Source organism: Ascidiella aspersa, chromosome 3 (assembly GCF_963924565.1).
Source record: "Ascidiella aspersa chromosome 3, kaAscAspe10.2, whole genome shotgun sequence".
NCBI classification, from domain to species: Eukaryota; Metazoa; Chordata; class Ascidiacea; order Phlebobranchia; family Ascidiidae; genus Ascidiella; species Ascidiella aspersa.
Window position 1 is genome coordinate 29,965,965 of NC_139449.1, and position 27,105 is coordinate 29,993,069.

Genomic DNA, 27,105 nt, shown 5'->3' on the forward strand with positions numbered 1-27,105 from the left:
GCGTCTTAAAGAAGTGTGGAATAACGATAAAAACAATTGAAAAAAAAAACGTAAAAAGCAAGAAAGTTGAAACAACACTTCAGAAATGGCTGGAGCGAGAGAGGGCGCGATTTAAATATTGCGCGACAAAAAAAAGGAGTAATTGTGAGCAGCGAAAGCGTATTTAATGGAGAAACGCGCAGTCAGGTGGTAATGTCGTTTGCGGTTTGCTACGTTTTCGGAATTGACTGTACAGAGGGTAAAAGTATTGCGTTAGAACAGGGGCACAGAGCTAGTTTATAAAGGGCCGGAAAACTGTAAGGCCTGGCGATCGCGGGTCGGATAGTTGTAAGGATTGACAATCGCGGGCCGGATTATTAACTTAACGAAGAACATTTATTGACATTTTAATAAACACTGTAGCTTGCTTCCTAAAACTGTTGTTAAGTTTAACTTTTTTTTTTAATTTACTTTGGAATTTGATCCGACAACATTTTAACTGGACGGTATTTTATCATCAAAATGACGGGGTCGGTAGAGTTAACCGCGCGGGCCGTAGTTTGGTGACCCCTGAGCTGCTCTAGATTGTGCGCCGAACAAATATTACACACATGAAAAATCCCGTACGCTTCCGTCAGCGTAAATCGCCAAAGTTGCACACAGAGGTACCGCATCCCTGGGCCAGCAGCGCTGCTTCATTCTGTACCTTTGCGCGTTAATTCGGCTCAATCAGGTTTTGGCTTCGAGAGTTAGCAAGGCGTGATAATAAGAATGCATAAGAGCGGCCGCTACGATAAAAACTTAAAAACTTCGAATAATGACACCGGACCTACTTGCCTGGCAAGGATCACTAAGAACGCGTTACATTAACACCGTTGCGACGAAAAAAAAGAACAGAAGAGGATTAAAAATAAAGTTGCATTTCGTTTTTCGCTACATATACAAGGCCACAATGAAACAATAAGGGAAACGACGGCTAATGGTAAAAAATAATTAAAACAATTTCCGCAGGGGGGCGGAGTGGCACAGCCACTAACATAGTAAGGCACTGGCGCGGACCGAAAAGGCACACACGGGAAAAAAGGTATTTGCTCGTGCCACGTACACACAAAACAAGAATACCGAAAAAGCGCGCACAACATTACTTCGCGTTCTATATGACGCCGTAACGCGCAAAGCATTGACGATTGCGAATCAGATGATAAACAGTGATTATATAACAGAGGGGCGAAGGCATTTCGGGTGGCGATTGAAAACAGGTCTGCATTTCAACGAACAAACATTTCATTCCGGTTTTGAAGAAATCAGTGATGATAAAGGAGAAGTGTTAGTGAGATTTAAAATTTGCGATTATTTTTTCGTTTATAAGCTTTAAAATTAGCTTTGCAGGGTGTCGTATAAAAAAGTGTGTGTTACAATCAGTTTCAACATAATTCTCGCGGAACAAGATTTTTACAGAAGGTCGCCCGCAAAGGGAATTATTGCGGGGATGTCTTCTTTTCGACGAAGAAAAAATCCGGGCGCCGCACCGCCACCAAGGTCACGGTCGCGTGCGCGCGGGGTGCTTCAAGGTCGTTTATCAGAGGACAAGGTCGACGGGCTTGACCTTACCGGTTGCGTTTTTCCTCACCCAGAGCTCGCGGTCTTTATCCGCCTCTGTGATGGCGAGGTGCTGCACTATGACGTCACAGCTCTGTCGAATAAAACAATGACGTCATTAATAGTTTTTCCGCCGCCAAAGCGCGCGCACATGAAGTCGCAAATCGGTCGGCCGAAGCGCGAAATGCGCAGTAAAAGGTCGATTAAATAATAATTAAAGGTCGCCAACGGTCGCGAGTCTGTGTTAGAAGTTGTTTGAATAAATTTAAGAGCGGACGTGCGGCGGTAAACATTTAACTCGCAGTGCAGACCGTCTCACGGGGTTGTACGTCACTGTATTAATTTTGTTTGTCAATGGGAGTCGCGTCTAGATCTGACGGTGGTACATACAGACTTGGACTCGGTCAAACGGCGAAAGTCAAACGCGTCGGTTTCCAAATTTGGATCTAGGTTATTTAAAGCGGTGTTCCGAGAACCCAGAAAACCTTGTAGTACATAGAAAGCCGATTTATTAGCCGACCAACATAAACAGGCCTAGGTGTGGCGATACTGACCGCCTAAAGTAAGCTGAATTAAAGTTAAATTAGTACACTCTAAAACTCATTACGATAAAACATTACGATAAAAACGAAATATGGTGATATGATGCCATTACTGGACAAAGCAAGACATATAATGACGATAAATATTAGAAATAACGCAAAACGAGGTGTAACTCCCAGTCCCCAATACGCATTACCGCCACCGCGACCGAAACCATTTGCAAGTTTCTCAGTTGCGCTTCCTGTACTCTCAATCCCTCTCTCGGTGTACTAATGCGCGGCGTGCTTTCCGCTTCACGCTCGCGACTCGCCTGCTTAAGCATTGTGACGCAATAGAGGCGTGCTGACGTAGGCGAAGACGCTGGTTGCGACCATGCGTGATTATGTGTGTTGCTATACTTGGAAACGGCGCAAGATTCACGGGGTTGGGCAGAGCCGCGTGTAAGTAAACGGTTTAAACTTTACAAATAATGATCGATTTATAACTTTCAGACAATATAGGAGGATTGCTTTTACCCAGGATTCCAATACCGTAATTATTACTAAGAATTGTTCTTATGTTACCATTTTTTATTATTGTCATATTTAATAAATGTGATTTACGCGCTTAAAACAACAACAATTGCATAAATATATATAAACCTTCGTACACTATGCCGGATGTGTAATGCAACTTGAATTTGAATTTTAAAGCCAAAAATGTCGAGTAGATCGACAGCATCTTGATTAAGACGTTTCGATACGAACTTGTATCATCTTCAGTTAGTGTGACTGAGATGTAAATCAAAACAACACTTATAAAAGGCGGGATGCAATTCTTATTATTCTGAGTTTCATTAACTAAAGATGGTACAAGTTCGTATCGAGCTATTCGACCTTTTTGGCTTTGAAATTCATTATTATCAAGCTATATATAAACCTATTTATATTATACTTAATATCAACCGATTAATCGCTATAAAAATCATATGTTGTTCGTGCCGTCCTAATTTTGGGTGGTAAAACGATGTTTGCCCTGCTTATGAAAATATTTTCTTTAAGATTTCCTACACAACTAGTTTAGTAATATAGTGTGTCCCCAGGTGTGGAAATGTTGTTTCCAGCAGCTAGGGATGTAACCCTACATAACAAAGACGTTATTTATAATTTCGACGACAAGGTGTTTCTTTAACAATAATCAATCAGTTCTGTAACGTTTTTCGTATAATTTCTAAAAATGCAATTTTAAATCTTTTCAATTTTAAAAACAACATTTTGTCATTTTTTACACGAACAAAGTTAACCCTACTGCAGTTTGGTCTGTAACCTTCTGTAACCGGCATTCGACTAATAGGTTAGGCGAAAAATAGCCCACTGGACGCCAAACCGTGACCTACAGATTTCGTTCTGGAATTTTCGTCCGTTAGCCTTTGCAGCGGCCTTTTCTGTTGGGTTTTGTCGACGTTTTGGCTTCCGCAAGATTAAAATAAACAGAGAACGAAAATTACCGGGCTGCGTGGGTCAAAAGGTTTGGTTTTCGCGCGGGGAAATTTTAACGATGATTTGTGTTTACTGAATATGATTCTGGGCGGAAAATATAGCAACCAAAGAAAGCACCAAGAAATATCCAAATCAAAACGAAAACAGTCCAACATAATTATGTTTTTGTTTGCAAAAGGTGACAAGGGCATAAGCATATTCAGTAATTTATGCCATCAGCATACTCAGTAATTTAAGTCTTCGAAGTTTAGTACCGCTGGTTCTAATAATTTAATTAAGAAAACATGTAAGTTAAAGTGAGGAACGCCTTAGTACAGGGTTTCCCAAACTGTGGTCCGCGGACCATCGGTGGTCCGCGGACCATCGGTGGTCCGCGACGACTGCACAGGTGGTGCGTGGCCATATGGCAAGAAATTAAAAAGTCATGCATATACGTTATGCAGTACGTACCCTTTCAAAAATAATTGCAGCAGTTATTTACAACTTAATGATTTCGAAAGCTTCTGCTATCCAGTATCGTAAATCTTACTTGTTGCATCTTCGTTAGTCAAAAAGTTGTTTACGAAATATTCTCGTATTCTATGACGTAATAATATATATTCTTATCGCCATTAGGGAAAATACAGGTCCAGACTTTCCGTGGACTCTGACTTACAAGTTTGCCTTTTACAAACACCACCGAGAATTAAAAATTTATGCAGAAAGAAGCAATCCTATCCGTCCCACTGATGTTGTCAGTGTTGTAAATAAATATTTTTTGTATTTTTGTTATTTGTATTGCGGTCCGCGAAAAAACAGATTCACAAATAGTGGTACGTACGTGGTCCAAATAAGTTTGGGAAACCCCGCCTTAGTACAATGAAGAAGTTATCTGGATAAATCTACTTGTCAGTTGAACAAAATTGCTTGCCAGATTTAAACCACCAATAAGAAGTAAATATCTGTTCTAGCATCAAACAAGCGAAAAAACACCCAAAAAAAAGAAAGTGGGTATATCATCTATAGATAGACAAACTGTTGAAAAATAACCGCACAATTCCTGCCTCGTTTTTCGTTTTACAAAGGGCCCTGTGATATTTTGCCCTAAGATTAAAAAAAAAAACAGTTTTAAAATGTCACCAAAAGAAGGTTAGGATAAGGGAACTGTTTGGCCGCGCATTTTATTGTATCGGAGTGTTGTTACAAGCTAACCCGTTCAGAGGCGCCGCAAACCTAGCGATTTCGGGTCTAATGAGCCTTTGCGGTCAAGTTTATTGGACACGTTGCTTTGCGATGAATAGCAAGCAAACGAACAGGCCAAGTGACGCGAAACCGTGGGCTTTCTGTTGTTTATTGCGACGCTGAAATCCGACGGTCGTTGGAAATCGAAGGTTTAAAACAAGAAATCGTGCGCGACGTTCAAGGCCAGGGGTTGCAGATTTTTTCATGAAATGCCGTATAACAGATAGAATTTACGATCGCAGGCCCGATATAAAACTTTTTGTCGAACTTAATTACCTTAATTAACGTTACGAAGGAAATAGAAAAATAACTATGCAACAAAACTGTAGCTTTCATAAATTGTCGTTTAAATTTAACGTTCAAATTAAAATTTTAGTTTTGAATTGCATTCGACAACATTTTCAATTCACCGACCGGGCCGTAGTTTGGTGACCCCTGTTCAAGGCCATAACCGTTACTTTAGGCTTTTTTTGACTAGTTAACGTTGTCGTTGTGCGCGCGGCAAGTAGAAGACGAGCGTTTCACTTCGACAAAAGTCTCTTGTTCTTACGCGCGACCTGATTTAATGTTGGAGGACTGTATCGGTCACAAAGCAACCCTCACGACATTGAGACCTTCTTATCCTCCGGGGTGCCCAATATTAACTTTTAATATTCCAACTTTTTAGGGGTAAACTCCTAGATGATCATAATCCCATAGATAAATGGCACCAAAGCTGCTGTCCATGGATGACTAAATCTATCCCATTGCCGTTTGGATAACTACCTAAATAAATTCTCAAGGCATCAGGTTCACAGTCGTGAATGAAGCAGTTGTTGTAAGGTTTCTCGCCTTTGACGTTTAAACCAGTGGTTCCTAAACCTGGGGTCCGCTGAACAACTGGGGACAGCAGTTTCAGAGGGTCCGCAAGGCGAATTAGTCTTAAGTTTTTTAACATTATGCTTTAGCGAATGTTTTTAAACACCAGTCTGTGTTTTAAACATTACCGTCATCATTATTGTCTTTTGTTGTGCTTTATTATTCGACCATATAGCGTGTTTTATGATGTCTCTAGTGAGATTATAAAGCATCTATTATGCTGTACTACTTGCTATCAGCGAATCGTTCGCATTAGTTAGAAAGTTGTTACATTAGAAAGAATCGTGACTGCACTAGTGTACTACAAGAAACATGGGTCAACTGAGCCTTAAATTTTTATAGAGCCGCGATATATCAAAATAACTGCAACGGGTCCAACCAGGCAAATTTTTTTAGAAAAGTTTCGAAAACGCCGCGTTAAACGTTTGTCTTGAATCACAATAGTTTTTCTCCTTCGTTTTTCCACAAAATTGCTTTTGATTTTAGGCAAAAAAAAAGTTGTTAATATACAAACTCATTAGAAAAAATCAAGTTTTTATTATTAGCAGAATGTTGGACCGGCTAGCATAAAAGTTTTATTATTTTCTTAATTGTAAGTCATAGATGTAAAAAAGAAAATAATCTCTCCTAAAGAGGATAAGAAAATCTTTCCTAAATATTCCAACCTGAGAATTCAACCAAGTAAAAATATTTTTTCCTTAGCTAAATAAAAAAGAACATAAACAAGGGCTCTCCTGCGCACCTGGTGGCATTTCGTGGTCGAGTCCTGCAGTAACTTGCTGTAGTTGGAGATGATCGACTTCACCGTCCCTATCCTGGCCGCTTCGTGGCGCTCGAGGACGATTGATGACGTCACCATTTCTTCGAACCAGCGCTGGCGGGTGAGGTTGTAGGCTTCGACCGCGTGGGTTAGGTCTTCGGCTGTTGGAATCGAAGTTTATATTTAGTGTTTTGGCTTTACCAAAAAATGTGGGCTAAAATTGAATGGGATAAAATTAACTTGCAAACCGCAAACTGCTTCTGTAATAAGCAGAGCTGCGCGTGGATTAGGTATTTGGCTGTTGGAATCGAACATTTAGTGTGTTGGATTCATTAAAAAAATTTATGCTAAAATTTAATGAGGAATTAAACGTGGATAAAATTTCTTTGCAAACCGCACAATACTTTGTAGATTAGGTCTTAGGCTGTGGGAATCGGAGTTAGTACCTATAGTGTGTTGGCTTTAATGAAAACGCATTCTTTTCCGAATGTAACGCAATATTTACAGTGTTAAGAGAGATAAAGACAAGCAAGATTCAAACGGTGGTCTCAAACTTATTGCCCATAAACCAGAAGACTGTTATCCTTCCCCGAGGCTTCACGAGTCAGCATAATATCGCAAAAAAATTAATCATCTTTTAAAGTTTTTAGGCCGTTGACTAAAATACGCTGTTTTTAAAGCTGCCTTGAACATAAATTTACCCAAAAAATACAGTCCGACGTGTGATGTCTCTCTGAAAAAGATTAATGTAAAAAAGAAAAGCTTTTTTCCAAAAAGTATTTCGCTTTAAAACCATAATAACAAACTTGAGAAAAGATTACAACAAGATGTCTAATACATTGCATGTGCAGTTTGCATGTTTGTAGTAAATCCTTAAAATTCTCGGTTGATCTCAAGGCCCACCATGTACTAGCAAACCTTACCTGTGATATATGCTGGTAAAAATGCAGGCTAATAAACGAAATGCAACAGCATTGTCACTTTGCCAATTGAACCTCAAAACAAATGCACCTTCCCACGCAACGACATTTAAGCGAAAGCGATTTAACCAATTAGGGCGAGTCCTTTTCGAGCAAATCACGAGCGAGCGCACTTCAGGTTCAAATATAGGGCGCCACAATTCGGTCTGAACACGCTGCAAGTGAAACGCGTTGAACTCCGGTAACCCCTGAGGTGTGACGTAGGCGCCAGTAACGGCGACGATTGGTCGAAAAGTTTTCGCCCAAATTGCTGGCGGCGTCGTTGTTATTGTCGCTTACCTTGCTTCGTGAGTTTCCTCCGGGCTTTGTTAACTTCTTCTTTGGTCTGCAAAATGTACTTTGCGTTACGATTCACACTATAAGAATATGCACAATTAAAGGGTCAGAACGGTCATACAAATTACTTTATTTATATCCAGGTATATTTACTTTCCTAAATTTATACCTGGGGTCAATTGGAATTGAATGTGGCAACAAGTGAAGGTTGCTTCTAAATTACAATTAGAAAGCATCAAAACACTAATGTTTAGCAGCCAATAATTCAAATGACTTAGGTCAGAACCGTGATGAAAAATTTTTGTGTGACCGTCAATAGTGGATCAAGAAAATTAAAACGGAACGACTAAGTAACAGATTAGAAAATTATATTAATAATACTAAAAAATTAGAAAATTATATTAAAATAACTAAAATAACAATCTTATAAAAAAAACGCTTATAGTTACTTGAATTACATTACTGGAAAATTTATGTGGACAATTTACTAATCGACTAGCACTAAAAAATGTTTTTTTAACTACCAATATGTGACAGCAAGTCTGTGTTGTTATGACTGAAGTCAATCAATGACTTCAGTGCACTTAAGTTAGTGTTCAAATGAATTGAATTGACTTACGTCTTTTGGGAAAAATTATTTAATGTGACTTAAGACTTTTCGACAAATGACTGGAATTGACGTAAGCGTTTAAAAATATGATTTGGGCTAAAATGAAGTGTTTTTATTAGGATTTTTTTATAAATTAGGTTTCGTTTATCTCAAGTTTTTGCATGAAACAATTTGCTTGCTATTTTTTGCGGTTTTGTTATTTTCAGTTTAGTTATTATTGCTCATAATTCGACAAATTTAATAATTTAGCATATAATTTTATGACAAGGACTTGACTTGTAATTTACTTGCTTTAAATTGACTTTGACTTGTTATTTATTCAAAAAGATTTGATTTGGACAAGTTATTATACAAACGACTTGACCGGGTTATTCCCAAATGACTTGTTTACAACACTGCAAAAAAAATGGACAATATTTTGTAATAACGAGTTAATTCGACACTAGGATCCAATCACTCACGTATTTCTGCGATTCGTTCTTCAAATCGAGGTCCTTACTTCTTTCAATCAGCAACTGCTTGGCGCGTTCAGCAGCGGTGTATCTAGAAAAAGCAAGTAATATGATCAGATTTACAGTTGTTTAGGGAGTAGAATGTCTTTGGCAAAACCGAGGAAGTATGTGAACACTATAACCCAGTGGTTCTCAAACGGGGTGCCGCGGCACGCTGAGGTGCCATTTCTAACGCCCAAGGGTGCCGATAGACATTTGAGAATCTATACTCTTACAACTTTTTGTGTAAGATTAGAGGGGAATACATCCAATTATAACTTCCTACGCTGTGGAGAGTAGATGTGTTTTGATGCAGTTCTGTTCATTTGGACATTCTGGTGATTTACCTACGGAAACATTTTGTAGGGGTGCCGCAGTACATTTATTGTTTCTGAAAGGTGCCGAAAGCCATCAAAGGTTTAGTTAGAACCACTGATGTAAATACTGAAATTTTGTTAAAGCATATAATGTCAATTGTGTATATACCACTTCTAAACGTTTCCTTTCATTGCAATGCTTTTATATCTCATATAGTATCAGACTTCTTTCTTGCAAGTTAATGAATAAGTGGTAGTATGTGAGTAAACGATTTTAAAACGACAGAACTTTATTTTTACAAATGTCATTGCTATCAACCAGCATCCCATTACAGTCACCGGGATATGTAATATTTATTTCACAGTACTTTACGGTTTCATAAATATTTTGCACTAGATAAATTTCGCACCTAGCGAGTTTAGCAAAGAACCAGGTTGCAAACTATTTCGCCGCGTAATAACTGGTTTTGTTCAATACGATTCGCCCCATGGGTATATTTCAAGGAAGCAAATACCTAAGCCTTAACCGACAACGCGCCAAGGCCGCAATTTTGTAAAAAGCTTTTAATTAGACAGCAGGCCTCTGCGAGTTGGGGGATGCCATTTTTAAATATTTTCTATTGATATATTGTGGCAATTGGCAAGGTTGAAAAAAGAAAAAGGCTAAAATACATCTAAACTGGAGGTCGAGGTACGAAAATGAAATTTCGAGCTTAAATTGAACGAGGGTTGAAAAGTATATCAATTTTTTGCAAACCGCAGAATGCTTCAGAAAAATGCAGAATGAACAAAACAATTTAATCACCTAAATAACAAAAAAGCCAAAATAGCGTTTATTTTTTCCAACAATCTTTGGCAGATTTATTTTGCTTCCTTTTAATACACCAAGAGGCTTTTAGCTGATTCGCTCCAGATCACCGTCTTGGATTTACAGGTCCCAATTCTCATGAGCAATCCGCAGGGAAAAGCAATCAAAACAGCTCCGCCGCGGCAGGTTCTCTTTGCATCGGTTATATACTTAGAGAAGGTCTCCTTTGTTTTCGTCCGACTTTCCGCAGTGCGAAGACCCATACGTCATAATCGTGCGTCGCGCGACGTCGTTAAATCGAGATTAAATTTTTCCGCCGGGCAGCGCAACGGTGTAAGACACGGGCTAACTTGAAACGGTGTCACCCGTCGATTAGTTACGTCACGAGCGGTGACGTCTTTCTGTTTATACCTTAACGCGACTTTGACTAATCGGAATATATGACCAAGTTTTTGGCGAAAGGCGCCGCAAATGATGAAGTTCTTCAGTTTGGTAGAAAGAATTTACTATTTGAATCCCGGTTGGGATTTGTCTCACTCAAAAGCTAAAATTTACGCGGCACAAAAAGTATTTTTATTTGTCGCTTTCAAAACCTTCCACTCTTTTAAGTTATATATGATTAAATCACAATTTGCCAGCAGAACTTCAATCTACTGATATACAGAAAACTTTGCAAATTCCGTAACTCGCGCTTTGATAAAAATATGTTTTTGTTAGACACAAAGCAATATGCGCCTTGGGGCGAAATGAGCGAAGTGTGAGTTTCGAATGGATAAGTTTCAAAGTCGGTTTTCTGGCCCTTTTTAAATCGGATTATTGACGACTGGCAATCGCAAAAGTAAACATTTGGCAAAATAAGACCTCGACTTGTTTATTGGCCCTGGTCGGTAAGAAGTCTATTAACCTTCTCAGTTTTTTATTCTGTGAAATGGTACTTTTCACTGTTGCTACCCGATGAGCTTTTAAGTTTAGGCGCCAATGTAACCAAAAGAAATGGGGAAAACCGCAACAACACCCTTTGAGAGATGTGGATAGTTTATTTGTGTCTGCATTGCAAACAAATTGACAAGTTGGCCCGCATATAGGCTTAAAAACGTCGGTGATAAAACCGTATTTTTACCAGCGAGGCACTTTTATAATGGTGCTAATAAGGTTAGCGTAGTGGCAACCAATCAATTTCTCTTTACGGGTTCTAATAAGGCACACCCGTCAACAATACGATTCCAGGACGTGAGAATACGGGCTTAGGTATTATGCCAAGTCGAAGCCAGAAATAGCCGGCACACAATCAGGGCCACCGATTCACATAACCGCAGGTCATTGCTGCCAAGAATACACCAATTTGCCAGAAGTGCCAAGAGTTGACCAAACGGCTACCAGCCTTTTAATAATAGAGACAAACGGTCACGCGAAAGCACGTACTTTCCTGTTCCTAAAGCGTGAATGAAGTATTAAGTATAGTGGACGTTTCGTTAAAGGTAATAAAACGTCGCGAAAAAAGACGCAGTCCGCTGACGTGGCAAAACATATAGTGAAAGCTAGATGCGTTGCGTGGAGAAAGCGTGCGTTGCGTCATAACGAAGTCGCGAGGCTCTGGCGTCAGCAAATGTATTTATACTTCAGCTCTATATTTTCATGGCCTCCGCCTTCCTCGCAATAAAAGGCCGCAGGGCTTGCGAAATACGGAGTGCAATGTCGGTTAATTGGCGCACGAGGGTAGCCTAATTGCGCCACGGTAATTTTCAGACGAAAATTCGCAGCACACAAACGTTACTATTTAATTTGCTAGTCGCATTACTAATTTAGATGCGCCCTGTCGATGCGATGAGATGTAAAAAACGGGATTTTTTTCCACAGTATTTCAATCAAAACTTTGGGATCGCTGGTTAAACGGTTTCAACTTTCAATACATGAATGTGAAACTATATTCAGGAAAAAACATCTCTTGTAAAGTTCATAAATGCTACTTGATAGAAACAAACATGTTTAAACAAATAAAGCAGGACTTTTTCAACATAATTTAGAGTCGAAGCTACAGGATGGATGGGACTGTTGTGGCGCACAAATATTGAACTGTGAAAAAAAGCCACTGGCGTGATAAAGCAAACGTAATGAAAAAAATGAAACCAGGAAATTTTACCGACAGAATCGAAGACAACGATTAACGCTCTCGTTAACCTTTATGACAGACGACATGTTTCCATGCAGAAAGCACCTTTGGCTAAAACACCCATCACGCCCATCAAAAGAGGTCAAACATTATTCGCATATAAAATTTGCAACAATTGGGATTTGATGCTAATAAGCCGACATTTGTCTTTTGGGACGTGATGGTTCGCAGACTATACGAGCGACCAATGAGGTCAGCCAATCAGAGGGGCTTGCTAGTAAGCCTATAAAGTCTAAGAAGGTCAATTTAGCCTTAAACAGCACAAACTGGTTTTGAACACAAAAAAAGTAATTGACAAAAAATAGGTACTAATCTGCGTACGCCATACACACGTTTTTTTAATTATTTTTTAATTCTTCTGACGTTAAAAATGAATTATTTCGGCAAATTTTTAGTTCAAATGTATCTCAATTTTAAAATTAGGTTAAAATACTCACGATTTGCTTCTTAATTAGTGAATCAATTCAATTTTACGACTTAAATCAAATGTCACGCAAAACCTTAGCACCTATTTTTGGGATTAATAGTGGTCAGACACGTGAAACGGAGTTTCCGTCGCCACGGGCAACGGGCGCGTGCTGATGACTGTGACCAAACAAGTGGCCCTTATGACGCCATAATATGACCGACTGGGTAAAGGGGATTTCTCCTAACGGCGCACTTTTAAAACTGCAGTGTTAGGTCTATCGGCGCTGCGGGAGGTTTCAAAGATGCCGTGTTCTTATTATGTACGTCACAAGTATGTCACAACATACTTCGTTCCACTGAAGACAAGTTAAGTGAATTGTAAACTTCGGGTTCACTTTAGATTCACTAAGCGCAATCAAAGCCTGTACTTTTTTAACGTTGACTTTAAATCAGCATGATCAATGCCTGTAAAATACGGAGCGCGGTATGTAAATTAAATGTGTTTAGCATAAAAGTTACTAAACTTTACATTTAGAGTGATGCTTTTTTTTTCAACAGTTCGAGCTCCAATAGAAAGTTAAAGCATTAGCGTAACTATAGCCCGACTTCCATTTCGCCGTAAGCTGCGCGATCAAAATCCTTTACGGTTTTCCGAAATTTCACAGGTCACTGGATGTCAATGGGCCCGGTGAAACTGCGATTTAATCACGATAAGCTCTCTTTTTCCAAAGTGCGGGACAGGATAAGTCATATTCGGCCAAAACAACATTCGAAAGAGGCTCAACAAACTGCGCTACATCAGGGGTCGGTAACCTTTTTAGCTAAAGGAGCCGTATAAGCCAAATATTCTTGGTCGTATTTTCATGAGAGACCTATAATACTTTTTTAGTTATAAGTTGGCAAAAAAATAGTAAAATGAGCAGGGCAATTTATTTTATTCTCATTTAAAGGACAGAACATGCTATGCACCAAAAATGCAGTACTCAACTTTAGGCAACTTTAATTACGGAGTTACGTTGAAAAAATAGGGCCTTATAGATATCAAGAGATTCTTTCAAACGGGATAACAGTCTCGAAAAATATAGGATTCGCGCTAAGCGCCGAAAATTTGCTATTATGTGTGTTAAAAAAGGAAAAATAAAGTTGGAAAAACGGCCATGACCGCTTGCAGTTTTATTTAGATCAAGCTGAGAAATTATAGCTTAGATTTATCTGCAAGCAAGATTCTTTCATCAAAAAAGCCATATGGCGTCACAGAAGAGCCATAGGTTCCCGACCCCTGCGGTTTATTTTCATAAACCAGGCCGTCAAATCAGTCAAGTTTACTTCCTCGTGGAAACGCAAGCGTGGCGAAAGTATGTTTTACCGCGGGATTGGCGAGTGTCGAAGTTATCTGTCAGCTGACATGGCGAGGTCATAAGACGATCGGAGGAAAGCGCGTACGCGGAAACGGAACGAGTCAAGTTGCTCTGTTGGATTCGCGAATTGTCGAGTTAAACCGAACGCGTTTTTACCCGGAATCAAATACGTCTTGTACGGCTCAAACCGTCGTCATTCCGAGAAGTTTAAAGTTAAATATGACAACTTAACAGTAAAAACTCGCGAAAGGGTGATTTGAGGACAGTGGGTATGCGAGCGAAGCTAGCACAAATTCAGACCAGTTCTGGGTTAAAACAACTTTTCCATTGGAAGAAAGTTCTGGATTGAACAACTTTTCCATTCGACAAAGTACAATTCAATGAACGCGTCAATATCCTACACGCCGATGGTCTTAGCGGCCTACCAATTTGCCAAGGCCAGTTGAGGCGGCTGCTTTCAACATCTTGGGGTTTCGCCAGAATTTTTTCGAGGAAATCTAGCCACACTTACTTAACATGGACTTGCTTGCGAAATTCGGCCATGGAAGCGTCCTGCTTTTTCAGGTCCTTCTTGGCGTTCTCTTTTTCGTCGAGAAGGGGTTTTTGTATGTCGATGCGCAGCTGTGTACAAAGCAAGTGATACGGTTAGTTTGTGGGGAGAATTCGCAGAGGTGACTTTCACAATGGAATCGTTAATTTTTAACAACAGTCTGGGACAGATAAGGAACTAAAGACGCGACGAGTTTATTTATTGCAACCTTAGCCCAACTGGGACTCTTTTTATTGCTTTAGAACAGTTTACAGTATATCATACCCACTGATGTGAAACTACATACACACAGAAAAGTTACTTTAACCAGAAGCTATTTATTCACTAATACTACATTTAGCAAAGCGCAAAGATAGCGCCTCTATTGCAAAAACGAAACTAGTCACCTGTATGTAATAAAACAGATAACGATTTTATTAGGATATATCAATCAAGGTAATAGAAAAAATAAACATGATAAATTAATATTTAACAAACCAGCTTGACGACCCCTACTCTATACCATCAATAAAAAAACGCACATTTTGTAACAATACACCGTTTAGCCAGGGGGTTTAAACCGCAGGTTAATTCAGGTAAATTTACTCAATTTTATAGATTGAACCTACATGGCAGTAAATTGCCTCATAGATTAGGGTCAATTTTTTTTCAAGCTTTACTAAAATTTAAGGTGCTTAGAGAAACTGGGTTAAGTACTGTTGTTAACTACGCATTGATATAACTGGAAAGTTTTCAATCCCTAACGATCGATAAGGAAAAAAACGTTAGGGTACACGGATAAACCAAAAAGATCAGATTTCCTGCCGACAGCGAGTCCTAGCCGGCTAACACACCATAAACTGAACCAGCTAAACGTTCCGTTTACCGCCGAAGTATGTTCGAGCTGAACACAACTCCATTTCAGGAATTCACGTGCGTCGTTAACGACTGGCTGGGAACAATAGTTAAAAAAAAGAAATCGTTAAGGCACAGGCTGCGGTGCAAACGGAGCCGACGGAGCGTGACGAAAAAATCCTGCAGCCAGCGGATAGAAAACGCAGCGAAACGTATCGTTCCGTGCAACCGCAGCTGACAAGGCTAGGCCCGATTGACAAGGCTTTCTCGGTGGTAGTGGTTAGACTGCTGTTACTGATAACAGTGGCGTTCTGTAAGACCAAGACCGCTTTGTTTCCGCTGTTCTGTGTAATCTGAATAAGCCAGTGGGTCACTTTACATCACTATTTGCCTTTTTAGCCTGAAAGCAGGGTGGAAAGGGGTCCGGCTGATTTTGGCTTGATGTGACCCCTTTCACGCATGGAAAACGGTATACATTTTAGATCACAAAAATGGCGTTTTTACCGGATTGATATGCGACTCACTGGACAAAAGAACTTTGTTTCCGTGCACCATTTGTCACCACTTCTTATTCAGATGCGCCACACAAATATAATTAGTTGTGTCACACTAACATTTGTTGCTATGTTTAGATCAAAATTAGTTTCAGAAAAAATCACTTCTAACAATAAATTGCTTAAACTCTACGTTTTTCTAGGAAAACGCCACATGTAATAGTGTAATGCGCTATAGATTTATCACCCAGACCCGAGGTAATGAAAAACGGCACAAGTCATGGCAGAAAAAATCAGTCTGGTGCGCTTAAAGTAAACTTGTCATGTGGTGGAAAACGATAGCATAGATCAAAAAGGTGGCAAAGTGCTTTTCGAAATTGCCATGTATACTAAATCAGAATTACAAAACGATACAAGCTCATGGCTAATAGACATCCAGATACTTTTAAAGGTGGCCTTGTAACCTAGTTCGAAACAATACATAGCCATGATTGAAAAAATGAGCTGGTACTTCTCGAAGTAGCGATGTGAACTGGCCTAATAGGTTTGGCGCTGTCAGTCGCGGCTTATCATATTTACACATTACGCATCAGCCGTGGAGTTGTAAGACCTTATTGACAACCTGACACGCCACCACCGTGACAAGTGTGAAAAGCGCAATAGTGCGTATTATCATATCAACAGCTTCAACGGGTTTATGTATGAGGTGCCATCTACAGCACTTATAGACGGTGATGGTGTTTTGTATTGATTACGCCCTTATGTTGGCGAGGCAGCGGTTTTTTTACTAGCTCGGGGCGCAATTCGCCAAACGCAACGCTTTCGGTGCCATGACTCGCACACACTGGTCGCTTGCCAAACACGCAAATACACCAATACAATACACAAAAACGATTCTTACGCAACGCATTAATGCGCGCTTAAAAACCGCACAAAGGTGAATCAAGGCGCGATTCGGTCCATAAGCATTTTAAAGCGTCAAAGAAAAGTCCCAACATTCTGAAGCTACAGCGCAATCGTGTCAAAGTCCATAGTGCGAGGCGCCCGGCAAATTAGAAACAGGAAACTGTGAGACGCAGGCAAGTCGACTGGGACGATTCATTGGCTAAGCGCTGGTCATTAGGGAATCGAATAGCGCCTAAAACGACAAGTTTGGCCTTTCGAGGCGCCGCGAGCAAACGGCAAGTGTATCAAAAGAACACTTTTGATCCGACCAAGGATGAAAGACAAGTTTTTTTGCGCATTACAGACCTCTCAAAAGCCTGAAATATTCACGCTTTGCCTTTGCTATATCGTTGGTCAAGTATAAATTATAGGCAAAAAAGTGCATAGTATCAAATCATTACTGAGTTGCATCCAAAAAGGAGATAACATTGAAATTCAAATAGCACTTCACTCACCAAAAAACTATCATAAGGACTATATACTAAGTATAGGACAACATGTATATTAAGATCATAGATTTCAGGTGCGACATTAAAATAAGTCTTGCGAAATTTCCCATTTTTTTCTTTAGCGGGGCTATGTATTGGTATATGGAGAGCAACGAGTCTGTTTAGGGCTCGCCACGGTTATAGCTTGCTCATGTTAGCGAAACGACGGTTACTGGAGGCGAAACGACTGAAGATACCACGAGAAAGTTCGTCGCCCCTGCGATTATTGCCACAACCAGTGCCACAAAGGAAAAGGTGCTGCTGAAACGGGATCGGTCGCTTGTAAACATGATATGATTGCTTCGAGAGTTCGAGCGAAGGCAAACAATATACCAACGAGACGGTTTCAAAGATGGTTCGACCGCTTGGTCGGCTTAAACAAGGTCCAATAACCGTTAGCGCTTTTTGCAAACCCTACATTAGGTGGGTACACTATGCACGGATCTGTAATGTAGCTTAATAATAAATTTCAAAGCCAAAAAGGTCGAGTAGATCGACAGCATCTTGATTAAGACGTTTCGATACGAACTGTAAAATCTCTGATGATAACAATTGCGTCCTGCCTTTTATAAGTGAAGCTTTGATTTGCTTTTCAGTCACACTAACTGAAGATGATACAAGTTCGCATCGAAACGTCTTAATCAAGATGCTGTCGATCTACTCGACCTTTTTGGCTTTGAAATTTATTATTAAGCTACATTAGGTGAATTTTCAACTTTTGACAGTTTTACAAGACGGGTTTAAAGCAGACGGTTTCCTTTTATAAACCATGCTTTATATGTTACATTTCAACTTTTGCTAGTTTTTAAAAGGCCGCTTAAAAGATGACTTGTTTTTTATTTTTTTACAAATGCTGCCTAAAATAGGTGGCTACCTGAAAAACCACACAACAGGAGTTCTTCCATCACGAACAAGTTTTTACAAAGACATTTTAAAAACAGCTGGCGCATTAAAAATTTCATCAAACAATGCAATATTATATGCCTGTTTTACCCGTTGGTCTCATTCATGAAACAATACAATATTTTCCTTTTGTAAAAACCTATTAAGCCATTTTTTTGCAAAACTCAGCAATGTAAATATTATCTCCGAAAGGCAAAATATATATTGTTACATTATATTAAGAAGGCATATATTATCGTCGCAACCATGTAAAAACTAAAAAAAAGGAGCCTACTGTCTTTCGCCACGCAAACCGGTGGTATTTACAAGGACATTTTAAAAACAGCTATCCCATCAAAAAACTCCTCAAACAATGCATTATTATATGCCCGTTTTCAGCCCTTGGTCTCATTAATGAACAACAAACTATGTATGCCTTCAAACCCTTTAGGCCGTTTTTTGCAAAACTCTTTAAAAAGCAGGCAAATATGATCGTCGCAACCATACTTTGCAAGGTAGAAAAAAAGAGCCTACAAGGTATTCGCCACGCAAACCGGCGCGACCCACAAGCAGACAGACAAGCCGCCATCTTGGCACTTCACGGAGGTTGTTTGCAGACAAACATGCGAGCCCTCACCTTGTTTGCGAAGTCCTGGTGTATCTTGGCCTCCAACAAAGATGCCGCCTTCACCTGTTTCCACGTCTCACCCAGGGTCCTGTCGATTAAAAACAAGCACCAATTGTCAACAAGACGCCGATGGGATTTGAGAGACATTTTGTATCACGATTGGACATCTCGTAAAGCTATCAGACCGAGGTTTTGTTTAAGCCTAAGGACTTCAGGTCTCTCGGCGACGTCGTAAAATTATTTTAACGAGGTTGATGGTTATCTATGCTGTGTACGTTAATATAAAAATAACGTTGAGTAAACCTGTGCTGAGCATGCTGCCTATGTTAAATTTTCGCATTCTGTAGCAAGTGATGCTGTTAATGACATTGACGAAACTCTGCGGTGAACCATTTTTTATATGATATAATGTCATTAAGTTGTTGTAGAAGTGCTGCTTTCCCCAAAAAATGCGAATCCCCTATGTAGGCACATAAAGCGGCCGCGCGCGACAAAAATGGGTGTTGTCCTTACATAATTGATTACCAAACCATAATATGGACACTTGACGGACGCAACAGCGCGCTTTGGTGAAAGCTGCTGGCGATCAAAAGCCGCTCGACCATCTTCACGTTAAATTGAGCAAATGCGTTCGAGCGTATGACAGGCTACAAAGCAAATGGTCGCATCATAATATAGACGGCCGGTACGTATCATCAGTACTGCGTCAATATTGCCTCTGAGCAAATTTAAACGGCCGATTGAATAAGCGAGCTTGTTTTTCGAGCTTGTAGCACGTTTGAATACATGGCCTGGCGTAGATTTAGGATATATCTATGTACGGTGCGTCGCTTTGCCCTAATCACAACTGGGCACACCCCTTAGCGTTGTATAAACTGCGTAGGGGCAATGTCATTTAGCCTTTATGCTACAACAACGTTCAAGGGTGAATATCGTCATGGGCCAATGCCATTGGATCGCATGCGTGTTAAAATCTCGCAACCGAGAGACCAGTCTATGTAACAATACTAAAAAGTATATTTTTACCGGTTTTGAGTCGACATGAGTGTGAAAACGTTTAAATTGCGTTTTTCTTTGATTTACTTTGTTTTTTGGTTTTTAATTCTCTAAACTGCATTGTACACGCAAGTTTGTAAAGTGATAATAATAGGCCATTCTCTCAATGTAAAATAACTTACACAATAGAAAGTAAACAATACAAATGTAAATAATGCAAAAGTGGCCTTGTTGAAACAGTTCAGAGAAAACAAAGTCAAATTTAAATAGTGGGCTACAATAGCCCTTAAACATGATAACTGTGTCTGCAAAATTAAACGAAACCATAGAACTGTTTTTTTTTAGCTTTCTTTTGACTGTTCCTGTTTCTTTTTTAGGCAAAGCCAGGTCAGCCTTTATTTAAGGGTGAATAGCTTTCAATGTCTCCAAAAATAGCCTTTTTATCGGCTTTCCGAGTAAAAGGGTTTACTTTTTGTTCATCTCGGTTTGACTCACCCCTCTTCCTGCATTGCATGCATGCTGTTGGCGATACTCGTGAGGCCTTTGGCGTATTGAAGTTCCAACGCTTCCCTGAACAAAAGACATTAGGTGTTTCAAGGAAAGGAAAAGATACACGCTACTTCCTTATGCCTGGCCGGACATAGCATGTGATTTGACCAGCTAAGTAGCTATAAAACCGGTACACGTGTCTTCATATTAAAATAAGCATATCACATCAATAGAAATCAAAGAACCTAGGAAGCAGCCCAAAACAATCCACAATGTTTTAACTTTCAATCACATATTTGAGATAACATGAGGATGTACCTTGCTTTGAACAAGTCGGACATTTCTTTGCAAATATTCTTTTCCTTTAACATCTTCTGTTGCAGAACGGAATACCCGCTTTGGTAATTGTGGCTGTCACCAACGTCGCTCTGAAAAAAACCCGCATAATTGCTGAATAAACATAGAAGTTTTCAATGATTTTAATGCAGAATGAAGAAATAAACTTTCAACTAAGAATACGATAGGGTCAATAAGAGTACCCTAAATATCTTACCAGTCATTGCAGTCTGCATTTATTACCTTAAAAAGCAAGTTAAAACACCCAATAAATTATAACTTGCCACGTGAATCACTTTTTAATCATTTAATATACACTGCCAATTATGAAAACAATTGTGGTATTCAAACCAATGGATAAATAACAATATAATTGCTAACCACATAATCCGTGAGTAATAAGCCTATATTAGTTTTATTGGTGCCTAATTGTCATCAAAACATACCTATGACAATCACAATAAAATTTTAGTCCCTAGAAACCTAAATATAGTGCAAAGTTTTTCAGTTGAGTTCGTATTTACCCAGAAGTAGTCGCAGTAGCTAAATTTTCCAGGCTGAAGAAGACTCTGTTCTTTAGCTTCCGTTTCGTCAGGGTAGGATATTCCATTGTGCTGTGGGATTTAACACAATACAGAATCAGCAGGGCAAGGTTACAAAAGGACAGCAGGTGACACATTCAACTAGGTTTAAATATTTATAATGTTTTGCTCTGTAGTACGGTAGTTGTAACAACCAACCTAAACTGTAAGAGTAGGATTATTTGTAGGTATAATATATACACTTGAGTTTACACACCAATATACAATATACATATAAATATTTTTAGACATGGCCATTTAAATCTCACAAAAACACAAACACATTAAAACACACTACAATAAATTACCACTACTTTTTTGCAAAATTCGTTTGACAGCCAAAATATCAAAACTATTTCTCATTCATTTCTAGTCACCTTTAAATATTAAAATTTGAAGGCATTAACCTACAAGCATTTAAAATTCTTTTGCACAACATTCCACTTACAATTCTGAATTTGGGTTTTGTGCTATGGCCGTTTGACATTGGGGTGGCTGGTCGCGACAGGGTTGACCCATTGCGTTTGGGGGTATTTTCGGGCCTTCCTTGTGGGGTTGTGGGTTGGGACTGTGACTGGGGTGATAAACGAATGCTCGGGGGCTTTTTCGACAATGGGGTTGACGGTTCAGATACAGTGGTTGTGGCGTGACTTGGAATCTGCAGATAGGTATACAATTTAATCTTAATTTATGACAAAAGCAACACAATCTAAACATTGATTTTGTTATGATAACTTTATACAATATTTTTAGTTTCTAGAAAAAAAAAGCATTTTTCGAGTATCAGTTATTTTTCCATTTGGTTATTCCTGATATTTTGCTCTGTATGCCTTACCTTGTTATGCACTGTAATTACCTCATATTACATAGCCCAGGTTTCGCTGCAAATAGCCTCGAGCCATAAGCACAATGCCAGTATACAACATGTATTTTAAAACAGTTAAACTTTACAACCCTAGACTGTCATTGCTAGTATAGCACATACACGAGATTCATTCTAATTTATTGCAACACAACATTTGCTATATGAAATTTTAACAACAAATTTTTAAAATATACCTGTAAGTGGTTGTGGTTTTCTTTTGTGTCACCAAAATCTGGCGTTAAATCCAAGGTAAGGCTCTCAACTCCAGCTGAAAGATTGTAAAACAGGAGTGATATAAGATTTAGGAGTTAATCATAAAGTTACATCCCTTCTATATTACTAATCATGCGCAACTGCAGGAGATATTGTCACCCACCACAGCGATGTACACAAACATAACATGAGGTGTAGGTACAACAGTGAAACAATAAAGATTCAAGCAAAACCACAAAGGTTGTAAAAGAGATCCAAAAACAACTTTATTCAACAAAAGCAGAATACTATAGTTACGCAAAAAGCATCGTCAGTTCTGCTAAAATGTTCTGCTAATGATATGGAGAAGAGATCAACAACTAGCTATGTTGGAGCAGGCTTAGATCCCAAAATTAACAAAAATAGTAATAATATTATTATTATTTCATCAATGAAACAATAAAGTGGTTCAAATTAAATTCGGCAAAATATGGATAACAATTGATTGCCTAAAAGTAAAAAAAAATTATGACAATAAATTTAATATGTGGTAAGCTTAAACAGATATTATTGGTATTAATAAATTGGAATATTTCCTGTTACATACTTTTCTGTAAGGAGCACTACAAATCTTATATACTCAAAAAATGCAGTGCCAATAGCAACATTTGTTAGAATGTAGTATTCACAGCGTTTCATTGAAACTGAAATCGGACACCGATCCCAGATTAGCCTTCATCTTTGCTAACCACATTAATGGATAAACCCTGTTGCCGCATACCACTTCCCAAATTATTTCCTGTATTGGGTTTCGATGGAGCATTGCCTTTGCCCAGACCCTATTGACAAACAGGCTTAACAGTGAAGTAAAATTACCCATCACAACGCTGTCTTTAGATCCACGCTCAGAGCCGTGAATGCCGTCTGGTAACTCCCAAGAACTCTCTGCATTACAAAAGAAACAGAGCTTTGTATCAAGATTTACTGCATGTCAGTGTCATGTACTCATGTCACAGCTTTAACTTTCATTACAGTCTGCTAACATGCGGGCTTCGGGAGCATAAATATTCTTACAAAGTTAGAATTGGTTGTTTTTATTTGGGTGCAGTTTTATGAAAACCTACTTTAGTAATCAGACACTTTAGTTAATTGATGATGATTTTACAAATTAGACAACAAAACATGAATTGTTATCAGAAAGACAGTCTGACACTAATTAATACTTACATGTCAATCTATTTGAGTTAAAACATGAATTGAGAGATTATTAACATACAAAACAAAAAACAACAATTTAATTTGTTTAAATATATAATCTATAGCATACCATTTGTTTTCGTGTTCACATAATAAATCTCTCCCTTTGGCGTTTTAATTTCATTCCATTCGTCAGAGGTTGTGGACGACACCTCAGATTCCTTTATTAAAAAATAAATTCAAATTTTATTAAACAATGAGGTGGGTACAAACAACTGACACCAAAACCATCAACAAACTGATATATTTAGCAACATTGCAATTATGGCTACATAAAAATTTGGTAATACTTGGTTGTATAATTGTTTAACTTTTAAAAGCACTGTTTAATGAGAATTGTTGAATTTCATTGGTTATATATAGTCTAGCAAAAGAAGTTAAAGCCTAGCAAAGTAGCAAAAAACGTAAGTGTTTGACAAGATAAAATTGGATAGTGTCACTAAACAACAAACGCTCTTAACGAAAAATAGATGAGCTGTTTAAACAATAATGGTCCACATTGCACACAATTCAGATTTTCAAATTGTGCACCTGTATTTTAGTAACATATGAGGCCGGAAACCAGCCCTTGGTGCCGTTTAATTCCCCTTCCCACCATCCTTCATCACCAGAAAACAAGATATGGATGATTTCTCCAGCTCCAAAAGATAAAGTGGTTATCTGAAATGGAAGAAACTCACTATTATTAACTTTATCTAAGTTAAGAATGTTAAACAACAAGAGCTGATCTCAAAAACAAAATCGAATTTTCAGAAACAAAAGATAAGTGTTCTTTTTTTCATTTAACAAACTTTTTAGACTTCCAAGGCCTTTTTAGTGTCAGTAAGTTCACAGTGTAAGTGCCAGGCAAGTAGTCATGTGAATTTAAAATACATACGATTGAAGAAATGCCCCTTCGTATTTTGTTAAAGTTGACTGTGATTTCCGTGAGTAAATACTTCATGAGAAGTACACATATAAACTGGAACTAGGGTATTTTAATTATCATGATATATTTACATATTTTCTGTCAATCAAGTGGTTAGACCAGTGGTTCTCAACCTTTTTTCTTTCGTGGCCCATCTACGTTGCAAAAAATTCCTTGGCCCAATAGTTTTATGAAAGAAAAAAACAAAAAAAGGTTTAACAAAACACAACAAAACATATTTCAAAACAGATCATTTATTCAACCTTGCATTAGTGTGATACTTGAGGCTGAACAATAAATTTACATTCCTTTTTTATTCCTCCCCAAGCCATTATTCCTGTAAAATTAAATATAGTGACACAAATGAAACCAAATCTAGCTTTTTTTAATTGGTCTGTGGCCCACCTTAAATGGTTGAGAACCGCTGGGTTATATACATTGCTAATACACGCGACAACCAATTCGCTACGGAAAACCAACGCTCAATAAATACGATCCAAAAATATTTACCTAAATAAAATTGAATAATGACATGTGGATTTCATAACTAGTATTTACCTCTCCGCCGCCTTCGCCGTTGTAGGAATACACGCTTTTACACCTGCCCTCCGACATGCTCAAAATATATATAGAAGTACGCGGGAAACAGCAGTTCTGCTTTAAATCAAACCTAATAACCTAGTGCAGTTGTCTCGTATCTAAACAACAAAGCGAGAAAGCTTTTAGTGAACCTGTCCAAACTAGCTGCGGCTGTTGCTTATCTCCAATTTCGTCCACCTGTCCGCTGACGACCGGCCGAGCCGTGAATCGGGCTAGACGCGGCAAGGCAAGACTACTTTGTTTTGTTCGCTATTTCGTCTGCGTTACGCGAATGCGCTTCTCGCGTGCGTGACGTCACGCCGGTGTTGACGCGTTGGTGCGACAGGACAGCGACATCTAGCGGTTAAACCAGCCTTGAAATTTTATTGTTCAAATTCCAAGTTGGCCAGCCTCGCTTTCTAAAAGCGCTACAATTGCGACGTCTCTGGGCGCGGGTTTACGAATTTTGTTTGAATCGGACATGACACTTTTTTAGAGATGACGTCACGTAGGTACGTCATAACGTGACGTTACAAAGTTAGATCTTAACGTGTGGTCATAAAAGTAACCTTATGGACACCACACAACTCGCTTATGCGATTAAAGTTTTACATTGGACAGCGGTTACTTTCAATGCAAAAGCTATAATAATGTAATCAATTCGCGCAAAGCGCAAAACCCATTTATATCGTTTAGGTTGCCAAAACTTGTACTTTAGACCTTGCCAAAGGAAAGCAATTTCATCGACATTTCAGCAAACAAATGACATTTCAGCAACAAAATTAGATTCGCGGGAAGCGCGAAACTTTTGTTATTAGTTGGGCTGCCACAAATACTGTTTTGGGGGTGTATTGCCACGTGGCTAACACATTTCAGCAACATAATTCGGATCGAGCGAAGCGCGAATTTTTTTAATTTTCTTAGTAAAAAATGCACAAAATACAGTTTGGGGGTATGGTCACGTGCCCCCCACGCTCCCTCCCCCCTTAGATCCGCCCTGGAAGTCACGTATAGCATAGTGCAAAGAAAATCTGCGGAGACCTTTGTTGACTGTTTCAACCTGTTCATGTAATGATAAAAAAACCTGTTCTTAATCATAACCTCATAATTATCAAGAAATCTGAGTTTTGTGTGTTATTTTAACAGCGTTGGAAACAAGTCATTTTGTTTAATGAAAACACCTTATTTCAACCTAGTTATTTCTACAGTCAAGTTAAGTCTTTTTCAAAAAGACAGTGACTTTCACTCAAGTCAAGTTAGTGACTTATGTCAATACTGCGTTTTCTTTTTTTATTTGAATAAAAGCTAGCCTCCTGGGTAATATCATTACTGGTGCTTAATAAATCTACAACAGGTTGTCAAACCGGTTTATAGACTAAAGTTAAATTGCGAGACATGTAATCTTCGCCAATGTGTAAAACTGACTTTTTCTAAAAACTTTTAAAACAGTGCTAGCAGCAATATACGAAGTTGCCTACTGAACTACACATAAGCGTGAACAAGAACTGACGGCTACATCACCAAGCAACTATAAACTTATTCAAATTTCTGTCACAACACACGCAGACGATTGTAAACGTTGACTGAGGCACAGGTCGCGTACGGTCGCGATTCGAAGTCTGTGTTTTAGAATGAGTCACGTCCAGACGACACGCCGAAACAGCATGCTACGTCTTTAGCATGAAAACTTCTCAGTTTGTGGTTTAATTTTGCTGCCAGCGCTAATTTTAGCGCGCCCGCTGCAAAACATCTTGCTGTTTTTGTACCGTCAGTCTGCACGTTGGTTCGTTGTTCGTGATACCGGATTGACCTTTTTTGTTTATGTTTGAACCTAAGATAAGGAATAACCGAAACAAGTAGCTTATGCGAAGTGAAACGTAATTAAAGATTTCTCTCGTGATTGAGAGACATAGGTATAAAAACATACTCTCATAAAATACTATCCACTTAATAGTTTTGCAGAAACGTATCTCTAAAAACAGTATTCATGGGAGTCTACCAACTCCGGCATTCCTTCGCCTTTATTGATACAATCTATAAACTGTTGTAGCAATATGTCTATAAGTTACCAACTACCAAATATAGTTTAGACAAAACTTTAACCGGTGGGTCATCATTGCAAAAAGCTCAAAGTTGTGAATCACATAGCTTCAACATACAAGCTACAGGTATGACAGAAGCGAACGTTACGTCTGTGTATACGTAATGCGTATATCACGTTACTGA

General features: G+C 38.8%; 1 protein-coding gene across 1 annotated transcript; it reads right to left on the reverse strand.

Moving 5' to 3' along the window:
* Positions 1–503: 503 nt before the first annotated feature.
* On the reverse strand, positions 504–24,994 carry LOC146161496 (growth arrest-specific protein 7-like). Its single transcript, XM_083384002.1, has 15 exons — positions 24,859–24,994; positions 23,925–24,053; positions 23,464–23,554; positions 23,013–23,081; positions 22,139–22,212; positions 21,528–21,737; positions 21,023–21,112; positions 20,481–20,590; positions 20,169–20,243; positions 18,687–18,765; positions 14,368–14,477; positions 8,766–8,847; positions 7,698–7,743; positions 6,421–6,599; positions 504–1,672 (listed from the first exon to the last, which is right to left on the reverse strand). The coding sequence occupies exons 1-15, from the start codon at positions 24,913–24,915 to the stop codon at positions 1,559–1,561; spliced, it is 1,515 nt and encodes a 504-aa protein (XP_083240128.1). The 5' UTR covers positions 24,916–24,994; the 3' UTR covers positions 504–1,558.
* Between the last annotated feature and the right edge of the window lie 2,111 nt (positions 24,995–27,105).

Bases quoted from the DNA above. Each gene is read 5' to 3' on its own strand.
- LOC146161496 (XM_083384002.1), bottom strand. From the start codon at position 24,915: ATGTCGGAGGGCAGGTGTAAAAGCGTGTATTCCTACAACGGCGAAGGC. The intron at 22,213-23,012 runs GTAATTTTACTT...ACAATCTTTCAG, and splicing joins TAAAGACAGCGTTGTGATGG to CTGGAGTTGAGAGCCTTACC. The intron at 20,244-20,480 runs GTACATCCTCAT...TCTTTTGTTCAG, and splicing joins TCCGACTTGTTCAAAGCAAG to GGAAGCGTTGGAACTTCAAT.